Genomic DNA, 22,863 nt, shown 5'->3' on the forward strand with positions numbered 1-22,863 from the left:
CACATATAGCCCACCTTCCACAGTAGGCGGGTGATCCTGCGATTGGCTGGAGCCCTCGCCCTGGCGAGGAGGAGGAGGAGGAGGAGGAGGAGAAGGGGGCAGGAGGTTTGGTTGAGCACCAGCTGTTTGTCTGTTCCACACAGGCTTGGGCCCGACGGGGGAGACGGAGCCCCAGGTACCGAGCTGATGGAGCCCGCAAGGGCAGAGGCGGAGGTCCAGAGAGGAGCGCAGCCCGGCCTGCGGCCGAGGCGGCTCGGGCCTAAGCCAGGGCTAGCTAGCCCCCCGGAGCGGGCAGAGGGGCCGCCCCGGCAGGCCTAGTGGGGGCGCTGAGGAGGTGATCGGCAGGGCTGGGAGCCGAGCCTCCCAGTCTGGGAGGCGGCTGGGTTCTGGCTGCGGCCGCTCAGGGGCCGGGCGCGGGGACCCGGAGCCGGTGTGGACCAGGGCCGGCCTTGGTCCTCCGAGCACCGCGGCGAGGAGGGAGGAGCTGGGGTCGGGGACCAGGCAGCGACGGAGGGAGGGGAAGCCCGTTTGGCTAGGAGGTGTGGAGGGGTCAGCGCTACGCCCAGCCCCGAGGGTGGTAGCCGAGGCTGGGTCTCTAGAGACAGACGTCCGGTGTCGGGGGTGCGGAGCCGGCCGAGCGAGAGGCATTCTTTTCAGCGCAAGTGGCTGTTGGAAGGGGGACTGGGGGTGCTCTGGTGTTGTCGATAAAGAGGGATTTGGTCTCGGTGAAGCAAGAGTCTCAGTAAATGAAGAAGAATGCATTGCTGAGCTAGAACATCAAAGTAGACGGAAGTAGAAGCAGGGCCTGGTATCAGTTATGGGAACTTCTGGAATGATGGTGAGGAGAGGCTCTGTATCTTGCAGTTCCTTACTCTTTTGTTCCCTTAGCCTTTTAGATGTGGTGGTTTCAAGTTTTGGGGGCACTTGAGAAGTAGGAATGAAGACAAAGGTAAAAATCATGTTTTCCGTGGCTCCAGGTTCAGCCCCCGCCCCCCCCCCAACTTTTAATTTGCCTGGCCTCAAAGCTAGTCTTGACTGCAGTCTGCTTTCTTTTTGCTTGTTTGTGCCCCCCCCCCCCCGTTGTCTGAACTGTGAAAGAACTAAGAATTTGGGGTTTGCTTTGCCAGTCTTACCCACTTCATAATGTGGTCAATCTGTGGTGACCCAACTTTTACCTAGAATTGGGGACTCTGTCATCTGCACGGAAAGGGGTTTAGGGTTCCTCAGCCACTAAAACATGGGCCATGTTTGTTGAAACTTCTTTGAAGTTTCTGTGAAATGCTTGGGCATTTCCTAGACAGTTAATGGAGGTCTCCAGGCCTGGAACTGTGAGGTGATATTTCTAAAGGGATTTGGGGAAGTTGGCAGGTCCCTTTTTCCTTTGTCCACTTCTCTAGAAAACACTTTTGTGTGACTAGCTAGTTAGGTCAAACTCCAAGGAATTTAGGAAAAGAAGGATTATAGAGAATGAAGATGCCTTTAAAACTTATTGTGTGTGGGTGCCTGTGTCTGTCTGTGTGTGTGTGAGCCACAGTGCAGAGTGTGGAGGTCAGAGACAGCTTGTGGGTGTTCAGTTCTCAGGTTTGGCAGCCTAGAAGACAGATTATTAATGACAAATGAGAGACCTGTCAGTTTTCCATATATCATTGAGCCCTATTGGTTTCTCTTAGGATCCTACCTCTCCTTTTCTTTCTATACTAATACTATTTATCACTGTTATATATATATATATATATATATATATATATATATATATATTTATAATTTTATGTGTATGTATGTGTGACAGAGTGTATGTATGTGCCTCATATGTGTGCAGGAGCCCTCAGAGGTCAGAAAAGATATTGGGTCCCCTGGCAATGAGTTACAGACAATTGTGAGCTGCCATGTGTGTTGGTAACCGAGAACACAGGTCTTCTGCAAAGTGCCCTTAACTGCTGAGCCATCTCTAGCCTGTATCACTACATTTCTTAATTACCAAAGTAACATATACATATTTTTAAATGTTTAAGGTATACAGAGATACATAAAAGCTGAGTCTTTCCACGCTAGCTTATTTCATTTAGGACAGTTAGAGATATTAAATAAAAGTAATCTTTCTGTTGAGGGATGTGCCATGAAAGACAGAGTTTTTGTTTTGTTTTGTTTTCATGTTCTCACTGAATTCTATTTTCTTGTTCTTTGCACAGAGAATACTCTTAGATGATACTCTGTTATTTATTGTGTTTCTTTTACAGTTCATCTTGTCTCCTATCAAATTCAGAACAAGCATAGAGTTGTCCTCTGAATTATCATTTGCCTTCTTCAATACACACTCACACAGTTGTGCACTGGGTAGCCTAAAAACTGCCCAAATACATGAACAAAACTTTTTTATGTGCAGGAAAGAAACATTAAGGGAAATCATCTTGTTTGGGACAGTTATTGGCTTCTCTCCTAGAGTGAAGAATCTGAAACCCTCAAGTTTTCCCAGTATTTGACTGTTTCTTCCTTATCTCAGAGAGAGTGATGGTTCTAGAAGAGGGTCTTGTACCTGGCTTGGTATATAGTAACCCAAGAAGTTTCCCTATTTCTCTGAATTTTAAATTGGGTTTCCTCCAAATTTAGAAGTATCAGAGACTCGTTTGACTTTTTTGACTCTTTGAAGCCCTCTAGTATGCTAAATTGTACAGTGTCCAGCAAAAACCTCAGATCAACACTGCCCCTCAACTTCCTACCTTACCCTTAAAAACTCCTTTAAGAAAGGATTTAGAAGTTGGGCGTGGCACTTGACTGATTCCAGCATTCTGGAGGTTCAAGTCCAGGCTAAGCTACACAGCAGGCACTGTCAATAATTCCCAAAAGATTTTTTTTTTTTTCTTAAGATCTGGGTTCTAGGATTATAGCCTAGTGGTAGAGTATATGATGAGCATTTACCAGATTCTGGGTATAAAGAGATTGAGAATAAAGGTTGTATCTGGAGTCACTCAAATTTAAAATGTAAATAATTCACAGTGACTTAATTATTTCCAAAGGTTTCTACATATTTAGGGAGCTGAAGAGTGGACTTAGCAATGTAGAATCTCAAACATAGACCTGGAGTTAGAACAGTATGTCTGGAGAAGAAGGCTCTTTCTTGTTGTCCTTAAAATCATGTCCTGTCTCTTCTCTTAACCTTGCTTTAGCACAGGAATTACTTCTTTGTGGTTGGCTTGTCTATGTGTGTTAATAAATTTGACATCTGAGAAGGAGGCATAGATGGGGTAGGAGAAGCAGCAGGCGCCTGCTTCCTAACCCAAAAGTATTTCCGGTGGGAAGGGGGTCAGTGGTACAGCCTGCCTAGCATGTGGGAGGCCAAATGTGACTGGAGTGTGAAACAGCAAACTTAAAGTAAGGAAGTGCAATGGCCGTCTGGGAGGAAGGATGCCCTAAAGCCACACATAACATACTCCAACTTCCCAAGAATATTTCTGGAAAGATTTACAAACAGTAACTGAATTGAAAAGGAGCCGGGCATTGGTGGCACAAGCCATTAATCCCAGTACTCGGGAGGCAGAGGCAGGTGGATCTCTGAGTTCGAGACCAGCCTGGTCTACAAGAGCTAGTTCCAGGACAGCCTCCAAAGCCACAGAAAAACCCTGTCTCGAAAAAACCAAAAGAAATGAAAAATAAAACAACGAAAAAGGAGTCAACCAGATGAGAAAAGTAGATTTCTGGGCTAGAATTATGTAGCTTTGGTTTAAGGGTTGTGGGTACCTCCCTGTATGGTGGTATGACTTTGGTTTTTAAAGAAATACAATTTTGGCCCAGTAGTGGTGGCACACTCCTTTAGTCCCAGCACTAGGGAGGCAGAGCCAGTCGGATCTCTGTGAGTTCAAGGCCAGCCTGGTCTACAGAGCTAGTTCCAGGACAGCCAGGACTACGCAGAGAAACCCTGTCTTGAAAAATCAGAAAATGAAAGAAAAAAAAAGAAATACAATTTTGATCTTTTTAAAAATATGTGTGAATACATTATATACATATTTATAATGGTATATGCTATATATTACTATTTATACACATATAAGACTGTGTATACAGTAAAGAATTAGTACAGTAAAATACAGCATATTAACCAAGCTCTCTACCACTGAGCTATATTTCCAGCTCTTGTTTTACTTTTTATTTAAAAACTCTTAACTTATTTGTTTTGTTATTTGTTGTCTTTTGAGACAGGGTTCTCTGTGGCTTTGGAGGCTGTCCTGGAACTAGCTCTTATAGACCAGGCTGGTCTCGAACTCACAGAGATCCACCTGCCTCTGCCTCCTGAGTGCTGGGATTAAAGGCGCCACCAACACCCGGCCACTTTTTTAACTTTTAACTACGTTGCTCATATTGGTTTTAAATTTACTGCCTAGGCAGGCCTAACTTTTTTTTTAGAAATTCATTTATTTTTAATTTATGTATATGGGTATTTGCCTACATGAATATTGTATATATGTGTACTACAAGCCTACCTGGTACCTCTGGAGGTCAAAATAGGGTGTCAGATCCCTTATAAGTGGACATTTGTCAGAACCCAGGTCCTCTGCAAGAGGCACTGTTGCTCTTAATTGCTCAGCCATCTCTCTGGCCCCTCAGTCTTGGTCTTAATTACATTTTCTCTGGGACTCTTGAGCAATGATGAATTTTGCTGTAGTAAGATAATTATTAGTTTCACAGGTGACATTTATACTCAATCCTGTAAATTTGGGTTTTGTTAGGCAGACAGATTAAGGCATGGCATGCTAATCTTTCCCAGGTCAATAATAGGGAGTTAGTACTACCATGCTGATAATCGATAAGCATGCTTTTTGCCTACAAAGGGGAAGGTAGAGGAGGTAGAATTCTTAAGTCAGTGACTCACTGGATAATATTGAACCAACACAGTTAAAGCATTGTGCTAAGGAGTGTAAATCTCAGTTCAAGATTTTGGTGATTTGGGTCTAAACCAAGTGGGAAAAGAAATGAAGGTATCTGTTGGCTTCTGTCCTATCTTCCTTTAGAATACCTCACACCGGCCCCAAAGCTCATCAGATCCTACAGATTGCCATAGTTTCCCTTCTGCCATGCTATCCAGGCAGGCAGGAATTGGTCAAGATCTGACAGAGAAGAACAGTGGTCCTCCTGTGGGAACAATCTAAGACTAGGTCCTATGGGAAACCTTCTTTCCTAACTGTTTTCAGTTCTAAACCCAGTACTTCCTGAAACTGAATGGAGGCACTCATATTTGTATTTTGGTACCCTTTCCAAAGTTAAGCATTTCCTGATTCCTTGAGAAGTACAGTGGAGGGTCTGAGGAGATAGCTCAGTGGGAAGCAAGCTTTTGAAGACTTGATTCAGAGCCCCCAAACCCATGTTTAAAAACAAAACAAAAACCTGGCACACACTTGTAATAATCCCAGCACTGGAGAGCTATAGAGATGGAGATAGGCAGATTCCTGAGGCTCACTGGCCATCCATCCAACCTAGCCTAATTGGTAAGCCAGTGAGAGACCCTGTTTAAAAAAGCCAGATGGACAGTGCTGGAGAAACATCTCAGATTATCCTCTGGTCAACGTAAACATGCTTGCCTGCAGGTACAGTAGAGCCTGGTGTGGGGGTGACTTTAATCCCAGTGATTGTGAGGCAGAGGCAGGCAGTGTGAAGCCAGTCTGGTCTACAAAGTTACTTCCATGCCAGGCAAAGCTTGGTAGAAAGGCCCTGTCTTCAACAACAACAGAAAGTTTAGTAGCGCTGGGTGTAGTAGGTTGCATCTATAATCCCAGCATCTAGGCAGCTGAAACTGGAGTATCACCACAAGTGTAAGACTGTCTTTTCTCCAAAACTATTTAAAACAAAACACAGTGGAGGGATGCTAAGTGGGGGTGGGGGGTAACATGTCTGCAGTCCCAGCACATAGAAGGCAAAAGCAGATGGATTTTTTTGTTGTTATTTTGTTCTTTGAGACAGGGTTTTTCTGTGTAGCCCTGGCTGTCCTGGAACTCACTCTATAGACTGGACTGGCTTTGAACTCAGAGTTCTGCCTGTCTCTTTCTCTTGAGTGTTAGGATTAAAGGTGTGCACCACCACTGCCCAGCTAACAGGTGGATTTTGAGTTGAAGACCAGCCAGCCTAGGATACATAGACACAGCCAAACATTGTCTTTAAAAAAAAAAAAAAAGGAAGGAAAAATTAGAATAGTATAAAGGGGCAGAAATACTGTTTAACTGTCTATGCTTATTTATGTAGACCCAGTTTCTCTCTTGGAACTGGATTTGTAGATCAAGCTGGCCTCAAACTCACAGAGATCCACCTGCTCCTGACTCCTGACTCCTAGGATTTAAGGCGTGAGCCACCACCACTCCCCAGCTTAGCTGGCTATACTTAATGCCTGACAGACTGACTAATTTTATGAGCCTCAGTTTCCTTATTTGTAGAGATGGACTATCTGACATATGGATTGGCTCTTACCTGGGTGACTGGCCTCACAGGACTGACACTTCAGACTGAGCAGAGTGTGGTGGCCACGTACTGGGACCTCTGTTTGCTTATAGTTGATAGACCTTTAGAGGTTTTACATAGACTTAGGGTAATTACACTGAGTTAAAGCAAGTCTAAGGGGCCTGGCCTGAGGAATGCAGTCTTGCTCTAGTTGGGACTGGCCAACTAAGAAACCTTTTCTGTTGGATGTACTTTGCTGTGGTGCTTGGAGAACCCTGTCCTGTTGCTACCCAGTGGCTGACTGTGGACAGGCCTCAGTCTTCCCATGTTAAGGGATGTTTATATGCTGCTCCTGTCTATGGAGCTGCCCTTTCTTTTTGGTCTTTCAATGTAACCCTGGCTGGGCTAGAACTCAGTAGGCCAGGTTGGCTGTCAGTTTTTAGTTATTTTTTTCAGACAAGGTCTCGATCTGTAGACCAGGCTGGCCTGGAACTCACAGAGTCCCCCTGTCTCTGAGTGGCCGAGGGAATTAAAGGTGGGTACCACCACACCCTGCCTGACTTTAAATTTATGGTGATCTTCTTGCTTTTGCCCCCTGAGTGTGGGATTACAGATAGGCACCATTATACTCAGCTGTTTTGTTTTGTTTTAGACAGACTCTTTACTCATTATGTAGCCCAAGTTGGCCTTGAACTTGAAACATCCTCCTGTCACAGTGCCAGTGGGCCCTGCTCAGCTACACTTCTCTTCTGCACTGTGAGTGAAAGAGGAATGGCCCCTCCTTCTGGCCTCTGGTTTGAAGGTGATAAAGATAATAACACCTGCTGCTGTACTTTGGTTTACTTTTTGCTTGTAAGACCTTGAGGTCCGAGCAGGTAGCATATAATATAATACCCTTGACCGAAGAATAGCTCTCTCTCCGGGACACCTGTTGTTTAGGAGGGACTCACCTTTAACTTCGAAGGAAGGTGACACCCACCTAGCCAGCCACAGCCAAGTCTACCCTGAAGGTTGATGGATGACCACTTACAGCCAGATTACTGTTATTTTTCTTTTTCTTTGCCTTTAAATGGATCATTTCCCCATTGTCAACTCTTAGCTCCCCTCCCCCCCAAAAAAAAATCACTTGGGAATGGTGGTGCAAGCCTATAACCTCAGCACTCAGGAGTCTGAGGCAGGGCAGCTGCATAATAAGATCCCCCCACTCAAAATGAATAGGTGGGGAGATAGCTCAGCGGGTCTGAGCAGAGGACCCTGGGTTCAGTTCCAAGCTCACAGTCATCTATAACTCCAGTTCTGGAGTATCTAATGCCTTTATCTAGCTTCCAAAGGCACCAGGAATACATATGGTATACATCCATACAGGCAAAACACTGAAACACAAAATAAAATCTTAAAAAAAAAAAAGTGCCAGATATGTGGTGCATACTTTTAATTCCAGCACTGGACTGGACTTTGGGACACACACACTCACACTCTCTCTCTCTCTCTCTCTCTCTCTCTCTCTCTCTCTCTCTCTCTCTCTCTCAGGATGGGACACAAAGATATTGGGGGTCTCTGAGTTTGAGGCTAGCCTGGTTTACAAATTAAGTCTCAGGCCATCTGAGGCTACATAATGAGACCTTGTTAAAAAACAAAACCAAATATTACCGGAATAAGGAATCAATTGAATTAATGATGGGGCCTGATGATACACATCTATAGTACTTGCACTTGGGAAACAAGACAGGATTATGAGTTCAGATCCATCCTGAGCTACTTCAGGGCCTTACTTTAAAAAACAGACAACTAAAGAAAAAAAGGAAACCAATTGAATTTTTAAAAAATATTTTTATTGTTTCTTATATTTTGTATGTATGTGTGTTATGAGTGTGCAGTTGAATACAAGTGCCCGTAGAGGCTAGAGGAATTACAGTTACAGCTAGTTGTGAGCCACCCAGTATGGATGCTAAGAACTGAACTTGGAGATCAGTAAGTGCTCTTCTTAACTGCTGAGCTACTACTGCAGCCCCAAATGTTGTTTGGATGTTTAGGATTTTTTAACTAAAAAAATCTTAACCTTTATTTTTATTTTGTGTATATGGGTATTCTGTCTGCATGTATGTCTTTGTACCCCATACGTACAGTGCCCTCAGAGGCTAGAGGGGGGTGTTGGATTCCCTATGACAGGAGTTACAGGGCCACAGTGTAGGTGCTGGAAATTGAACCTGGGTCCTCTAGAAGAGAAAGTGTTAACTGCTAAGCATCTCTCCATCACACAGAGCCTCACTATGTAGTCCAGGCTAACTTCAGTCTCATCCTCTTGCCTCAGACTCCCAAATCCTAAGATTACAGGCATATGTGACCATGCTGACCTTGAATCTTATATGTCATATTTCAGTTCTACACCTCTGATCTTTGAGTCTATTTACTGCATTTAAAAATGTTTACAGATTGGATTTGCCCATCAGTTACAGTGAACAGCAAAGCAGAGCAGATTGTGGAAGTCACATACTAACCCAGTAGTTATTAATCTCCAACAACCCAAGGCTGCTTAGAAGCAAGAAAGTTTGCTGACCTGTGAGCTATTGCTTGACTTCAGTCTCTGTGATAACGAGGACTCTGCAACCCAAGTGTTTCTACAACTCCTCTCTTTCTCCTGTGCTCCTGTTGTTCCCCAGGGCTAGAGTAATGGATCTCTCTGTGACTAAAAATAAGAATTCACTTTATCTTAGTGCCTGTGTTTTCATATTTTAAAAAAGTAACATTGAGGCTTAGTGTTCTTCCCCATGGATCATATACTTTGAAATAGATAAAGTATAGGAGAATAAATGACTGGGAACTTTTTCTGGTGTGTGTGTGTGTGTGTGTGTGTGTGTGTGTGTGTGTGTGTGTGTGTGTGTGTGTTGGGGGATATGTCACCTAGCCATATTGCTCTTGGAATATATGTGTCATTGTTTTATGTATTTTTAGTTTTTATTAGATTGTGTGTGTGTGTGTACAAGTGCATGTAGTCAGAGGGCAACTTGTGGGAGTGAGTTCTCTGCTACCACATGGATCACAGGGATCAAACTCTTGTTTGTCAGGCTTATGGGCAATTTAGCATTTATTGCTCTGTGGGGGTGTACATATGTATGATGTGTGTGAGAGAGAGAAAAAGTGCCATGGCTCTAAATAGAGGTCAGAGACAACTTTTGAGAGTCCATTTTCTCCTTCCATTGTGGGTTCCAAGGACTGTATATATACCAAGGCTTGTATGGCAAGCACTTTTACCCACTGAGCTGTCTCTGGCTCCTGCTATCTGTTTTGAAATTTAGACTTACAGTTCCTTCTCTTTTCCTATAAGGCATTCTATATGTTTCTCTAGAAATACCTCATTCTCAGATACCTTTTTCAAAAAATATTTTATCTGTTTGAGACAGGGTCACTTGTTGCCAAAGCTGGCCTCAAACTCACATTCCTTATATAGCTGACAATGCTCTTGATGGTCTTCACCTCCGAAGTTCTGGGATCACAGTCATGTGCTACCATGCCCAACACAGAGAAGACAAGTTTTTTAAATGCATATAGAACTTTGGAAATTAATGCATATTTCAAACTGAGGTTCAGATGGTGGCTAGGAGAGAAAGAAACCTAAAGTCACAGTGTCTTAAGTCACAGCAGAAGGAACAACTCAGACTCACCTGATTACAAAGGCCTGGCCCTTATATGGTGTGCTGTGCTACAGTTGATGTTTTACTCTTTTGTTTGTTTTTGTTTTGTTTTTTGTTTTTTGAGACAGGGTTTCTATGTAGCTTTGGCCTCAAACTCACAGAGATCTGCCTGCCTCTGCCTCCTGAGTGCTGGGATCAAAGGCGTGCGCCACCAACACCTGGCTTCTAGCCAGCTTTTCTTATCTTAAATTATTTTCATCTATCTTTTGCCTCTGGGCTTTTCCTGTTCTCTTACTTCTGTAAATCTTACTTTTACTCCATAGATTGCTGTGTGGCTGTGTGGCCAGGTGACTAGTCCCTGGAGTCCTCCTCTCTTGCTCCTTCTATTTATACTTTCTGCCTGCCTGCCCCCCCCCATCCTTGACCCTGCCTCACTATTGGCCTCTCAGCTCTTTATTAGACTATCAGGTGTTTTAGACAGGCAGAGAATCACAGCTTTACAAAGATAAACAAATACACTATAAACAAAAGTCATATACCTTAAAATAATGTTCTAACTTACTGTGCTGGGTTGGTTTTTTCCACCTTAATAATTGCTCTATTATAGCAACAAAGTTGAGGAATTTTCTGACCTTTGGGAGGCTCTATATTCAGTTCTTATCCAAATGGCATCTAAAAATGCTTCAGGAGCAACGATAGTTATAGGCTGGCCAGAGACAACTTCATTCCATCCTCAGATTTCAAGACCACTCACTGTTGGTATACAGCCCACAGTTTGAGAAAGTCTGCACAGTTGGTTAAGAAACAAATTAATTCTGATTTACAGTAATTTTCTTTTCTTTCTTTTTTTGTGTTTTTGTTTGTTTTGTTTTGTTTTGTCTTTGTTTTTGGAGACAGGGTTTTTTGTAGCTTTGGAACCTATCCTGGAACTCGATCTGTAGACTAGGCTGGCCTCGAACTCACAGAGATCCTCCTGCCTCTCCCTCTCAGGTGCTAGGATTAAAGGTGTGCGCCATCACACCTGTTGATTAAAAAAAAATAATAATGATAGTGTGTCAGTGTTATTAGGATTGCTGTTGTAGAGTAGTGTCTACACAGTGACAGTAATTTGTCATTCCTCTAGATTATTCTCTCAGTCCTCTGTTAACTTCCTTTTTACCTTTCTCCTTTATTTCTATGTATCTGTTTCATATCTTGAGTGCTTTGCAGGAATATATTAATAATTAGTATATGTGTAAATATTAAATATATATGGGCATAGAACCAAAATATCAGAAAAAAAATCAAGGTATGGTGGTCCACATCTGACATCCCATAGATGGAGGCCAGCCCAGGCTACATGACAAGCACCACACTAACTATATAGTGAGATTCCCATCTAAGAAAACTAAAGTGGGGATATAGCTAAGTAGTAAAATACTTGTCTAGCTTGTGAAAATCCCCAGAACCAACAAAAAAAAAAAAAAAAAAAAAAGAGGAAAAGAGAGGCACCTGTGGCATGCTGGCTGTCTAGTGTACCTGTGGTTGGACAGGCCAACTAAAGTTTGATGAATTTGATGTGGCTCAGATGTGGTGGGGAATTAAAAACTTTCTGCAGTTGACATTTCAGCTCCCTTGCCAGCCACTCTCTGGTAGAGCAGTCTATTAGTCTATTACAGATGCAGTTCTTTGTGTGGGATGAGGCTGGGCTGGCCACAGGTAATGCTTGATCTCCTGCCTCACCCCCCTGAAATGGGTTTGCCCAGAAACAGTTGTGACTTTGCTGTCCACCCTTACCACTGGATGTCAGCTGTAGAGGACCTTATCAGAGGTGTGATAAGCCTTTCAGTGTTGGATGGTTACCTAAGCTAAGCTTCAGGAGCAACCTGTTATCACAGCACTCAGAGGAAGAGGCAGGAAGATCACACTAATTTCATTGCCAGCCTGGTCTACATAGTGAGTTCAAGGCCTGACAGTGCTATGCAGTGATACCTAAAATAAGCCAGGCATTGGTGTTGTATGCCTTTAATCCCAGCACTTGGGAGGCAGAGGTAGGCGGATCTCTGTGAGTTCAAAGCCAACCTGGGCTACAGACCAAAGTTTTTAGACCATTTCTTAAAACAAAACATTTCACAAAACAAAAAAGCTAGGCTGAGGTGGTGCACATCTTTAATCCCAGCACTTGGGAGGCAGAGGCAGGTAGATCTCTGAATTCGAGGCTAGCACAGTTCACAGAGTGAGTTCTAGGGCAGCCAGGGCTACACAGAGAAACCCTGAATCGAGAAAAAAAAAAAAAAATTAGCTAAAGGGGGGAAAAATGACTGCCGTTTCAATGGTCCTGTGTCTAACTTTCTCTTTCTTTCCCTACAGGACTGTTGAAGCCTGGAAGCCCCTCCCCTTCCCCTCCCCCCTTTGCCGCTCTGTGGCATCCCCCTCCCTCTACCCTTTCCTACTTTGACAACCTGGCTATGACTAGCAGAAGTACAGCCAGGCCCAATGGGCAGCCCCAGGCCAGCAAAATATGCCAGTTCAAATTGGTCCTGCTGGGAGAATCTGCAGTGGGGAAGTCTAGCCTGGTGCTGCGTTTTGTCAAAGGGCAGTTCCATGAGTACCAGGAAAGCACCATTGGAGGTGAGTGACTGACTGAAGCCTCAGTACTTAGTGGGACTTGAAAGGAACATGTGGGACTTGATTGTGGCATTGGTTCCCAGTTCCATTTGTTATCCCAGAAATGGAAACCCTGCAGGAAGATCAAGACCATCCTTAATGATACAGAGTTTGAGGCCAGTCTGGCCTTCATGAGGCCCTGTTACAATTAAAAAAAAAAAAAAAAAAATCAAGCGGAGCATGGTGGCAAATGAATGCCCTTAATACCAGCACTCAGGAGTCAGAAGTAAGTAGATCTCTGTGTGTTTGAGGCCAACCTGGACGACACAGTGAGTTCCATAATAGTCGGGACTATATAGAGAGACCCAGCCTCAAATAAGTCAATTACAAATAAAAGCTGGGCCTGATAGCTAATGTCTCTAATCATAGTTCTCGAGAGACCAAGACAGGGAGGTTAAAGGCCAGTGATATTACTTGGCTTTTTACCTTTTGTTTTTCCTTGCGGGGAGGGTGGTTTTCAAGACAGGATTTTTCTGTGTAGTCTTGACTCACAGAGATCCACCTGACTCTCCTAGAGTGCTGGAATTAAAGGTGTGCACCACACTGCCTGGTTCTTCCCTGTCATCTTAGTGCCAGTGAAGTTCCATTGAGTGACATCTGGAGAGAAAATTAGAGCAGGGTGACATGGGAACACTCTGGAAGCTAAGGAGGGGGACTGCTTCAAGTTCCCTGTTAGCCTGAGGCTACCTAACAAGACCCAATGTCAAAAAAACAAACAAACAAAAAAAAACACCCAGCAGCCAGGCCTGGTGGCACACGCCTTTAATCCCAGCACTGGGGAGGCAGAGGCAGGTAGATCTCTGAGTTGGAGGCCAGCCTGGTCTGCAAAGCTATACAGAGAAACCCTGTCTCAAAAAACAAAACAAAACACCCAGGGACTTGATGACTGAGAAGTTAAAAGCACACAGGTGGGGTGGGGGTGGGGGTGGGGTGGATAATGACAGATTAGAGTTTGGTTCTGAGCAGGCTTCCTCAGGTGGCTCACAGCCACCTGTAACTCCAGCTCCCAAGGATCTGACATCTCTAGCCTCCTCAGGCACTAGCACTACCCATCCAATACATGTAATTTATAAAAAGATATTTTAGAAACATATATATGTAATTTAAAATAAAACCTTTAAAAACTGGACACTTAGGCCTATTGACACAGGCCTATAATCTTAGCTCCTTAGTAGGCTAAGGCAGGGGTTTCCAAGTTCAAAGCTTGTATGTGCTACAGAGTGAGTTCCAGTCAGTCTGTATTACAAACAAGGCCCTGACTGAAAAGAAAAATGACAAGGAATATAGCATGCACGGCCCCATGTTCAGTCCCCAGTACCATCACACCAAAATTGTTTTTTTGTTTTGGAACGGTGATTGATAATCAAGTACGTGATCAGATGAATCTCTTGATAAACCCACACCCATCATTAGTGTGCAGCTGCCCTTAAGTACCACTCCTACTTAATAGTCTTGCTAAGTCCGCAATAAAAACCCTTTCTAAAAAATAATTCTGGGAATGCTGGAGAGATGGCTCAGTGGGTACTGAGCTTGCTGTTTTTTCAGAGGCCCTGAATCCCCAGTGTCCACATCAGGTGGACAACTCACAGCCACCTGTAATCTCGGCTCCAGGGGGTTCCATGCCTCTACTGATTTTTGGAGGCGTCTGCGTTCACAGGCACATACCAAACATAGATATACAAATAAGTGACAGGTTTCTTTTTTTTTTGTGGAGGGGGGTTTATTTATTATGTATTGTCTTCTGCCTGAATGCCAGCAGAGGGCACCAGATCTCATTTAAGGTGGTTGTGAGCCACCACGTGGTTGCTGGGAATTGAACTCTGGAAGAACAGTCAGTGCTCTTAACCACTGAGCCATCTCTCCAGCCCTTTGACAGGTTTCTTTTTTAAAAAAGAAATAAGAAGTGCCATTTTACTGGTGGTGAAAAGTGAGGGTCAACAAGATGACTTAGAAGGTAAAGGTGCTTGCTGTGCTAACCTAAGCAGTGAGTCCCTAGAGCCATGTAAGGTGGAAAGAGAAAACCGACTCCATAGGGCTGCTCCCTCGTGTGCACCTTGGCAGGGCTGTCCTGGCACCTGCCATCAAGTTTTAAAGTCTTGTGGGTTTTGTTTGTTTGAGAGAGGGATTCATGTAGCCCAGACTGGTGTAGTAAGAATGGCCTTGTTTTCCTGATCCCCCTCCTCCTCCTACCTCCCCAGTGCTAGAATAACAGATGTGTCCAGCCTTGAAAATATTCTCATTCTTTTTTAAGTTATTATTTTTATTACAGGGTTTCTCTGTGTAGCCCTGGCTGTCCTGGAGTTTGCTCTGTAAACCAGGCTGTCCTCAAACTCAGAGACTACCTCTGCCTCCCCAAGTGCTGGATCACTGCCTAGCACTTCATTATTTCATATCCGATTAAGAGGTTAAAACAAGCCAGGCAGTGGTGGCGCACACCTTTAATCCCAGCACTCAGGAGATAGAGGCAAGAGGATCTCTGTGAGTTCGAGGCCAGCCTGGTCTACAAAGTGTGTTCCAGGACAGCCAGGACTACAGAAAAACCTATCTCAGAAAAAACGAAGTTAGAAATGGATGACTGATGTAAGTGCCCAGTGTACTCTCTGCCCCTCACAGCTTATAATGGTCTGCATTCCTTAGCTAGAAAGATTTATTTTACATGTGTGAGTGTTTCACCTGTATGTAAGCATGTGTGTGTGCCATGTGCATGCAATGCCTCTGGAGGACACAAGAGAGAACCAAATCCCTTGCTCTAGAATCAGACAGCTGTGAGCCATGGGGTTGCTAGGATTGAACCCAAGGTCCTCTGGAAAAGCAGCAGTATTCTTAATTGCTGAGCTCCTTTTTTTTTTTTTGTTTGTATTTAATCCCAGCACTCGGGAGGCAGAGGCAGGCAGATCTCTTGACTTTGAGGCCAGCCTTAATGAGTTCCTAGAGCCAGACCTACGTATTGAGATCTTTTCTTAAATTAATAAACAAATACAGGGTCAAACTTGCTAAATAGCCAAATATGGCCTTGGACTCCTAACCCTCCTGCCTTCAGAGGCCATCTTAACCCTGTTCCAATATTTTCACATGAGGAGAATACCAAGCCTGTAATTGACGGGCCTGGATAGGAACTGGTCTTAAAATGAGAAGAGATCATTTGAAGGGGAGTAGGACCTTTCCATCCATCCTCCACTTACAGCTTCTTCATTTCTTCTTCATAGCGGCCTTCCTCACCCAGTCTGTGTGTCTAGATGACACAACAGTCAAGTTTGAAATCTGGGACACGGCTGGGCAGGAGCGATACCACAGCCTAGCCCCCATGTACTACAGGGGTGCCCAGGCTGCAATTGTGGTCTATGATATTACTAATCAGGTAAGTGGACTAAGAAGATTATTTATTGAGAAGATTTATTTACAGAAGTTAGGTGGGGGAGAGGAAATAGGTTCTTTTTATGTTTTCTTTTTTTTAACTTTATTAGTTCAAAATTAGGAACAAGCTTGCTTCACATGTCAATCCCTTCTCCCTCTCCCTCTCCCTCCCCTCCAACATCCCACCTGCCCCTAGCCATCCCCCCTCCACTCCCCAGGCAGGGTAAGGCCCTCAAAAGGGGCTCCCCAAAGTCTACCACATCATCCTGGGCCAGGCCTAGGCCCTTGAGGAAATAGTTTCTTGAAGTAACAAAATAAAAGTACTAAGTATGCTTGTAAGCAGTTAGCCAGAGGAAGTGAATTGTGAGAGGAGAATTGTGAGACTGGGTTTTGAAGGTGATGACTGTGGTTAGCGCTCACTTCAGCCCATTCTCTTTCATGTTTTCCTAGGAAACTTTTGCCCGGGCAAAGACATGGGTAAAGGAACTACAGCGGCAAGCCAGCCCTAGCATTGTTATTGCCTTGGCAGGGAACAAAGCTGACCTTGCCAACAAGCGCATGGTGGAGTATGAAGTAAGATGACCCACAGAGTCCCTCCCTCCCCAACACTCTCTGTATATGTGGGACCTCTTTTTCCAAACCAGTCTCTTGAAACCCTCATGTGAGGCATTCACTGTCTCACTTCCTAGTTATACACCAAACTAAATACAGCAACACTGTGACCATAATGGCAGCTAGGAGATTTTAAAGGAATTAGAGGAAAACTGCAGATCAGAGGGGTAAGGAAATACTACTTGTTCGGTACCAGGGTAAAAAACAGGAAGGAGGGAATAGTTGAATTTGAGGTAAGGAACTGTTGACATGCCATAACTCATAGATTCACCCTTCTCCATAATTAAGATTGCTTACACTGGGGAAATGGTTCCAGTTGTACAATACTTGTGCTCAAGCCCAAGTGAGGACTTGGGGTTCCCAGGACCCACATGAAAAAGTTGCAGGAAGGTAGCATAGGCCTGCAGTCTCAGTGCTAGGGTGTGGAGAACAGAGCACCCAGGGGCTTGCTGGCCAGCTACTCTAGTTAAAACAGTGAGTTTAAAAAGTAATAAGGTGCCAGGCGGTGGTGGCACATGCCTTTCATCCCAGCACTCGGGAGGCAGAGGCAAGAGGTTCTCTGAGTTTGAGGCCAGCCTACTCTACAGAATGAGTTCCAGGACAGCCAGGGCTGTTACACAGAAAACCCCTGTATCTAAAACAAATCAAAAAAAGTATTAGGTTGGGGACTGGTAAGAGGTCTAACAGGTAAAGTTGCAAGCCTGGAAACCTGAGTCCAGTCCCTGAAATACACATAAAGGTGGAAGGAGAGAACCTACTCCATCATTGACTCTGACCTCCACCAGCATACCAGGGCATTCAGGCCTGTATGTACAAACACATGCACATAATACAAACAGTAAACTGGAAAATAAGATGAAAAGCAATTGAGGAAGATATCCAAAGATAACACATAGATTCTTGATTATCCCTTGGTTGAACTTAGTAGACATGAGTTTATCTCGAGGGAAATCATTACCATGTAATGGGTCCGGGACCAACTGGTGCAAAGGGCATTGGTGAGAGAGCGTAAATACTCCCTCACTCTAGAGTGTGGATTGGAGTGAGAAAGCAATACTACTCTCATCCCTTTTAGGAGGCACAGGCCTATGCTGATGACAACAGCTTGTTATTTATGGAGACTTCAGCCAAGACTGCTATGAACGTGAATGACCTCTTCCTGGCAATAGGTAAGGACAGGACGAGTGGTCTGGGCTCTGCCTGTCTCCTTGTCTGTCCGTAAACCAAGGACAAATGGTCTTAGAAATCACTGTAGGTATGCGGCTGGAGGTGTAGCGCAGTGGTAGGGTATTTCATAGGAGGTGGGAGGCCCAGGGTTTGAAAACCAGCACTGCAAAGAAGCCAAAGTCTGAAACTAGATGCACTAGATAGTAAGTACTAGGCCAGTAGCTCTCAACCTTCCTAATGCTAATGCTAGTGCCCTTTAATACAGTTCCCCATGCTATGGTGACTCCTGGTCATAAAATTACTTTGTTCTGTAATTTTGCTAGTGTTGTGAATGGTGATATAAATATCAACCTACAGATTGCTAACCACTGTACTAGGCCATAGATGGGCATGGTTCATACCTTTAATCCCTGCATTCAGGAGGCAGAGGCTAATCTCTGTAAATTTGAGGCTGGCCTTGTCTACATAATTAATTCCAGGAAAGAGAGGGAGAGGGCTCCTATCTCAGGAAAAAAGAAAGTAAAAATACTGGGCACATGTTTAATCCCAGCACTCAGGAGACAGAGACAGGTGGATCTCTGTGGTCTACAGAGCAAGTTCCAGAACAGCTAGGACTGCACAGAGAAAGCTTGTCTCAATAAACCAAAGAAAAAGGGAGGGATGGGGAGGACAAATCAAAACAAACCCTGGTATGGTAATGCATGAATAAAATCTCATTTGGGGCAATAGGCTGAAGCAGAAAGATTGCAGCCTAAGCTATTTGTGAAGATTTGGTGAAGCACATCTATAATCACAAAACTTGGGAAATGGGCTGGGCATGGTGGCGCAAGCCTTTAATCCCAGCACTCGGGAGGCAGAGGCAGGCAGATCTCTGTGAGTTGGAGGCCAGCCTGGTCTCCAGAGCCAGTGCCACGATAGGCTCCAAAGCTACACAGAGAAACCCTGTCTAGAAAAAAACCAAAACAACAAAAACAAAAAACAGAATTCTAAAAAGGAACCAAAAAATGCGGTGGTGACACACACCTTTAATGCCAGCACTTGTGTGAGTTCGAGACCAGCCTGGCCTACAAGAGCTAGTTCCAGGACAACCTCCAAAGCCACAGAGAAACTGTCTCAAAAAACCAAAAAATAAAAGTGGTGGGTTGGAGAGATGGCTCAGCAGTTAAGAGCATTGAATGCTCTTCTAGAGGTACTTAGTTCAATTCCCAGCAACCACATGGTAGCTCACAACCATCTGTAATGAGGTCTGGTGTCCTCTTCTGGCCTGCAGACATACATGCAGACAGAACACTGTATACATAATAATTAAATAAATCTTTAAAAATATAAAAGTGGTGTGGTGCTGTACACCTGTAATCCTATCACATGGGAGGTGGAGACCAGAAGATCAAGAATTTGAAGCTAATCTGGACTACAGAGTGAGAGAAACCAAGGTCAGAGGTACAGTAGTAGGTTCAATCCTCAGCACTATCAAACAAGAAAATCTCCAGTTATAGAAACAGCTTCACTTCCTTTTGTAACTTCCATCCTTTGGTGGCAGCTTTAGCTCCCTGTGTTTGTGAGGTTTGCAAATACTGATGCCCTCTTCAGATCATTATTTTAATCTTACTTCACCCCCACTCAGTAGTCGTTTTGTTTGGGGTGGAAAGTATATATAAGTAAAATCTACCATGCTTTGTTCCATTCTCTTATTTTTTAGCAAAGAAGTTGCCAAAGAGTGAACCCCAGAATCTGGGGGGTGCAGCCGGCCGGAATCGGGGTGTGGATCTCCATGAGCAGTCTCAGCAGAACAAGAGCCAGTGTTGTAGCAACTGAGGGTGGCTAGCAGCAAACACGTGTGGAGTTAGCACGAGAGCTAAGACATAACCTCCATCCCCACCCCTCAGCACACAGCCCCTACGGTAACAGCACACTGAGCCCTGGCTCCCAAGGGCTGCCTCCTGACAGCTCCATCATGGCACTTTTTAACGCTTCAGCAACCAACACCAGGCAGCTGTTGCCACTCCTTCTTATGCCCTACTCTGGGGTTTGGGGTCAAATCTCCCCAGGACCTTCCTTCCAAAACAAACTTTCTTCACTTCATGTTCTAGGTGCAAGACAGTGACCTCCTCATTGTTATCCCCCACTGTGTCCCTTCCCAGGGTTTCAGGGAAGACTTTTGTCTCCTGCCTATTCCCTCTTCCACCTCTCCTCACTCCCTGTTCTTGTTCCTGTTTCCTCCTCTTTCCAAGATGATGAAAGGTACACCCCAGGACCGAAAAGGGAGACAATGTAATTTTAGTTACATTAAGGGCCCTGTAGGGACAGAGCAGGAGGCTCAGAGCAGGAGGGAGTAAGGAAACATTTCTTTTTTGTTTTGTTTATCTGGTAGGAGTTTCTTGTCTATGAAACACTGCAGAGTTGGACTTGTGGAGGGTGTTCCTAGGTAGGAGTGAGAATAGGGAGGCAAGCTCACAGGCACCGTATGGGAGTTGTATTAGCTGACTGGATAAAGGTTGAGGTGCAGTGTCATCTGTGGCTCTGGAACTTGTCCCAAGGCTGTTTTCCCTCACCCAGCCTCTTAGGTAGTTTCCCCACTCACTCCTCCCCACTCCAATGTGGGGATTGGACCTCAGAGTGCTCCAAAGAATCTTCACTGGTTGCCTGCACCTTTAGCTCTGCTGTTGTCTAACTGGAGGAGGTACCAGTTTCTGACACCCATCCTCTCTTTTATACATAGGCGCCTATTTCCTTCCCCTGGCCTTGAGATGGCCTTAGCCCCAGACGCCATGCCCCTGCAGTTTGCACTTTAATTGATGATAGTTCAGTCAGGATACATGTTTATTGGGGTTTTGATTGATTTACCTATCCTTCAACCTTTTTAATTAAATGGAATCTACAATGTATGAGGTTTGGGAGGCACTATAGAAAACAGTAACAGTAGCAGCTACTCAAGCCCAGTCGCCCCTCCTAGCCTCTTCTGACTGATTCATGCCCCAATTTTTGGGTATAGGTTTGTCTGAGCAACTGGGGAGTGGCCTCAGAATAGCATGGGCCACGATAGTGGAGTGAAGAAGGGTAAGGCAAAGGGAGTGTTCTGTCTTTCCAGGGCTCACATTCAGCTTGCTATACCTTACCATGTCTTTTCTACTTCCCTGTAAATACTTATAGTCTTTATTCTCACTGTATAGTCTGTTCTGTCTCCTGTTGCCCCTTTTCTTTTCTCTTTTGTTGGTATCTTGAGTTTAGTTCCTCCCTCACCCGGCCCCCCTTACTCTTTCTTAATCCATGTACCACTAGGGGCTCCTGCCACAGAGGCCACTCATCCTATGACAGGCGCAGCTAGAACTGAAGGTGCCTCACAGCTGCCTTGTATCATCAGAGCGCTTTGGTCCTTCCTAAGTCTCTGGTCTCTACATCTTTCATTAGGTGTTTTGGGGTATCTGTGGGAAGCCATCAAAGCAAGAGGGAACTCAGTTCTTTTGGGTGTTAGCCAGAATTTTGGGGAAATCTGCAGAAGAAAGGAAAGCCCACAGTAACCCAGAGTTAGGACCTTTCTGTTTCTTTGGCTTACAGGCTGCCTTTTGTTTCAAAGTAGCTGAGGAATCCATGACGCCAAGACTCTCAAGGACCCAGTTTAGGTTCTTCCACTTAGGCCTCAATTCTCTTCCTTTTCCAGGGGCAGCCTTAGTTCTCATGGCCCTGAAACACACATACGTTTCCAACTTTGTTTTCCTAGAACTTGTTAGTCCTCCAAAGCATCCAGGTGCATCTATTTTACAAGTTAAAAACCTAGAGAGGCTAAGTCTTGTAGAGACTTAATTCCTTCGCTGCAGTTTCCATGGGACAAAAAGTGAAAATGTTTTATTGCCTAGGGGCTGGGAAACCATTTCCCTAGGCTTTTCTTCTCCCTCCCTCCTTCCCTGCCTCCCTCCCTTAGGAACAGTATTGGCCTTAGCTCCTGGGCCCAGCTGCTGCCTCCCCCCTACTCCTACCAGCTCTTCTGCCTTCAGTTGAGCTCTGTTGGGCTTGAGGGTTCTTGTTCTCTCCCCACCCTCCCATTATCTTTTTTCTTTTGATCACATTTTAGGGGGAGGGGTCATCTTTTTTTGTTTGTTTGTTTTTATTTTTTTTTTCCTAAGAAAGCATTTGCCTTTCTTTCCCTCTCCTTTCAACATAACAATCGTGGTAACAGAATGCAACTGCTGATTTATCGATGTATTTAATGTAAGTAAAAAAGGAGAAAAAAGAATGCACTGGACTGTTCTTCGTTTTTACCATTTTTCTGCCTGAAGCTAAAAATCGGGAAGGAAGGTGGATGGTAGTGGTGGCACATCCCTTTAATCCCAGCACTCGGGAGGCAGAGGCACAAGCAGGTGGATCTCTGAGTTAGAGACCAGCCTGGTCTACAGAGGAAGTTCCAGGACAGCCAGGGCTACACAGAGAAACCCTGTCTCAGAAACAAACAAAAGATTGGGAAAAAAGGGCCCAGTGAAATCTTAGGGAACCTCTAACATAACGCCTCCTCACCTTGGAACCTTTGTACTTTCTCAACTTTGTCTTGGACACTTGAAGAACCAATCTGGAAAATAACCTTGTTTTGTGAATTGTTCCTGCTCAAAGATATAGATAACTTATCAAGTGTGACTGTTATCTTTTTGTGTGCAGTTGTGTGGTCATGGATCTCCTGGAATTTCTTGAGACTGGAAAGAGGAATGGCATATCTGAACTGTTGGAAGCACTATGCAAAATTTTTTGCATTTTCCTGGGACTCATTTATATATTAGTTTCTGAATTGAACCCATAACCTAAAGATTACAAAGAGGGCTGGAGACTGAGTTGTGGTGGTGCATGCCTTTAATCCCAGCATTTGGGAGTCTGAGGCAGGCAGATCTCTATGAGTTCAAGGCCAGCCTGGTCTATAGAGCTACTTCCAGGACAGACTCCAAAAAACGCTACACAGAGAAACCCTGTCTCAAAAAAAAACACCAAACCAAAAAAGAAAAAGAAAAAAAAAAAAAGAGGGCTGGAGAGATGATGGCTCAGTGGTTAA

The 22,863-nt window shown here is 44.5% G+C and overlaps 1 protein-coding gene across 2 annotated transcripts; it reads left to right on the top strand.

The window, feature by feature from the left end:
- Positions 1-32: 32 nt before the first annotated feature.
- Positions 33-22,062, top strand: Rab5b (RAB5B, member RAS oncogene family). 2 transcript variants are annotated; one of them, XM_027392152.2, is made up of 7 exons: positions 85-175; positions 889-949; positions 12,402-12,662; positions 15,905-16,056; positions 16,503-16,625; positions 17,740-17,833; positions 19,531-22,062. In XM_027392152.2, exons 3-7 carry the CDS (start codon positions 12,500-12,502, stop codon positions 19,644-19,646), a joined length of 648 nt encoding a protein of 215 aa, XP_027247953.1. In that variant the 5' UTR covers positions 85-175; positions 889-949; positions 12,402-12,499; the 3' UTR covers positions 19,647-22,062. The 2 variants fall into 2 exon arrangements, with proteins under 2 accessions (XP_027247952.1, XP_027247953.1); XM_027392151.2 differs by lacking the exon at positions 889-949 and having other exon boundaries at positions 33-175.
- The last annotated feature ends 801 nt before the right edge of the window (positions 22,063-22,863 follow it).

This window comes from Cricetulus griseus (assembly GCF_003668045.3).
Source record: "Cricetulus griseus strain 17A/GY chromosome 1 unlocalized genomic scaffold, alternate assembly CriGri-PICRH-1.0 chr1_0, whole genome shotgun sequence".
NCBI classification, from domain to species: Eukaryota; Metazoa; Chordata; class Mammalia; order Rodentia; family Cricetidae; genus Cricetulus; species Cricetulus griseus.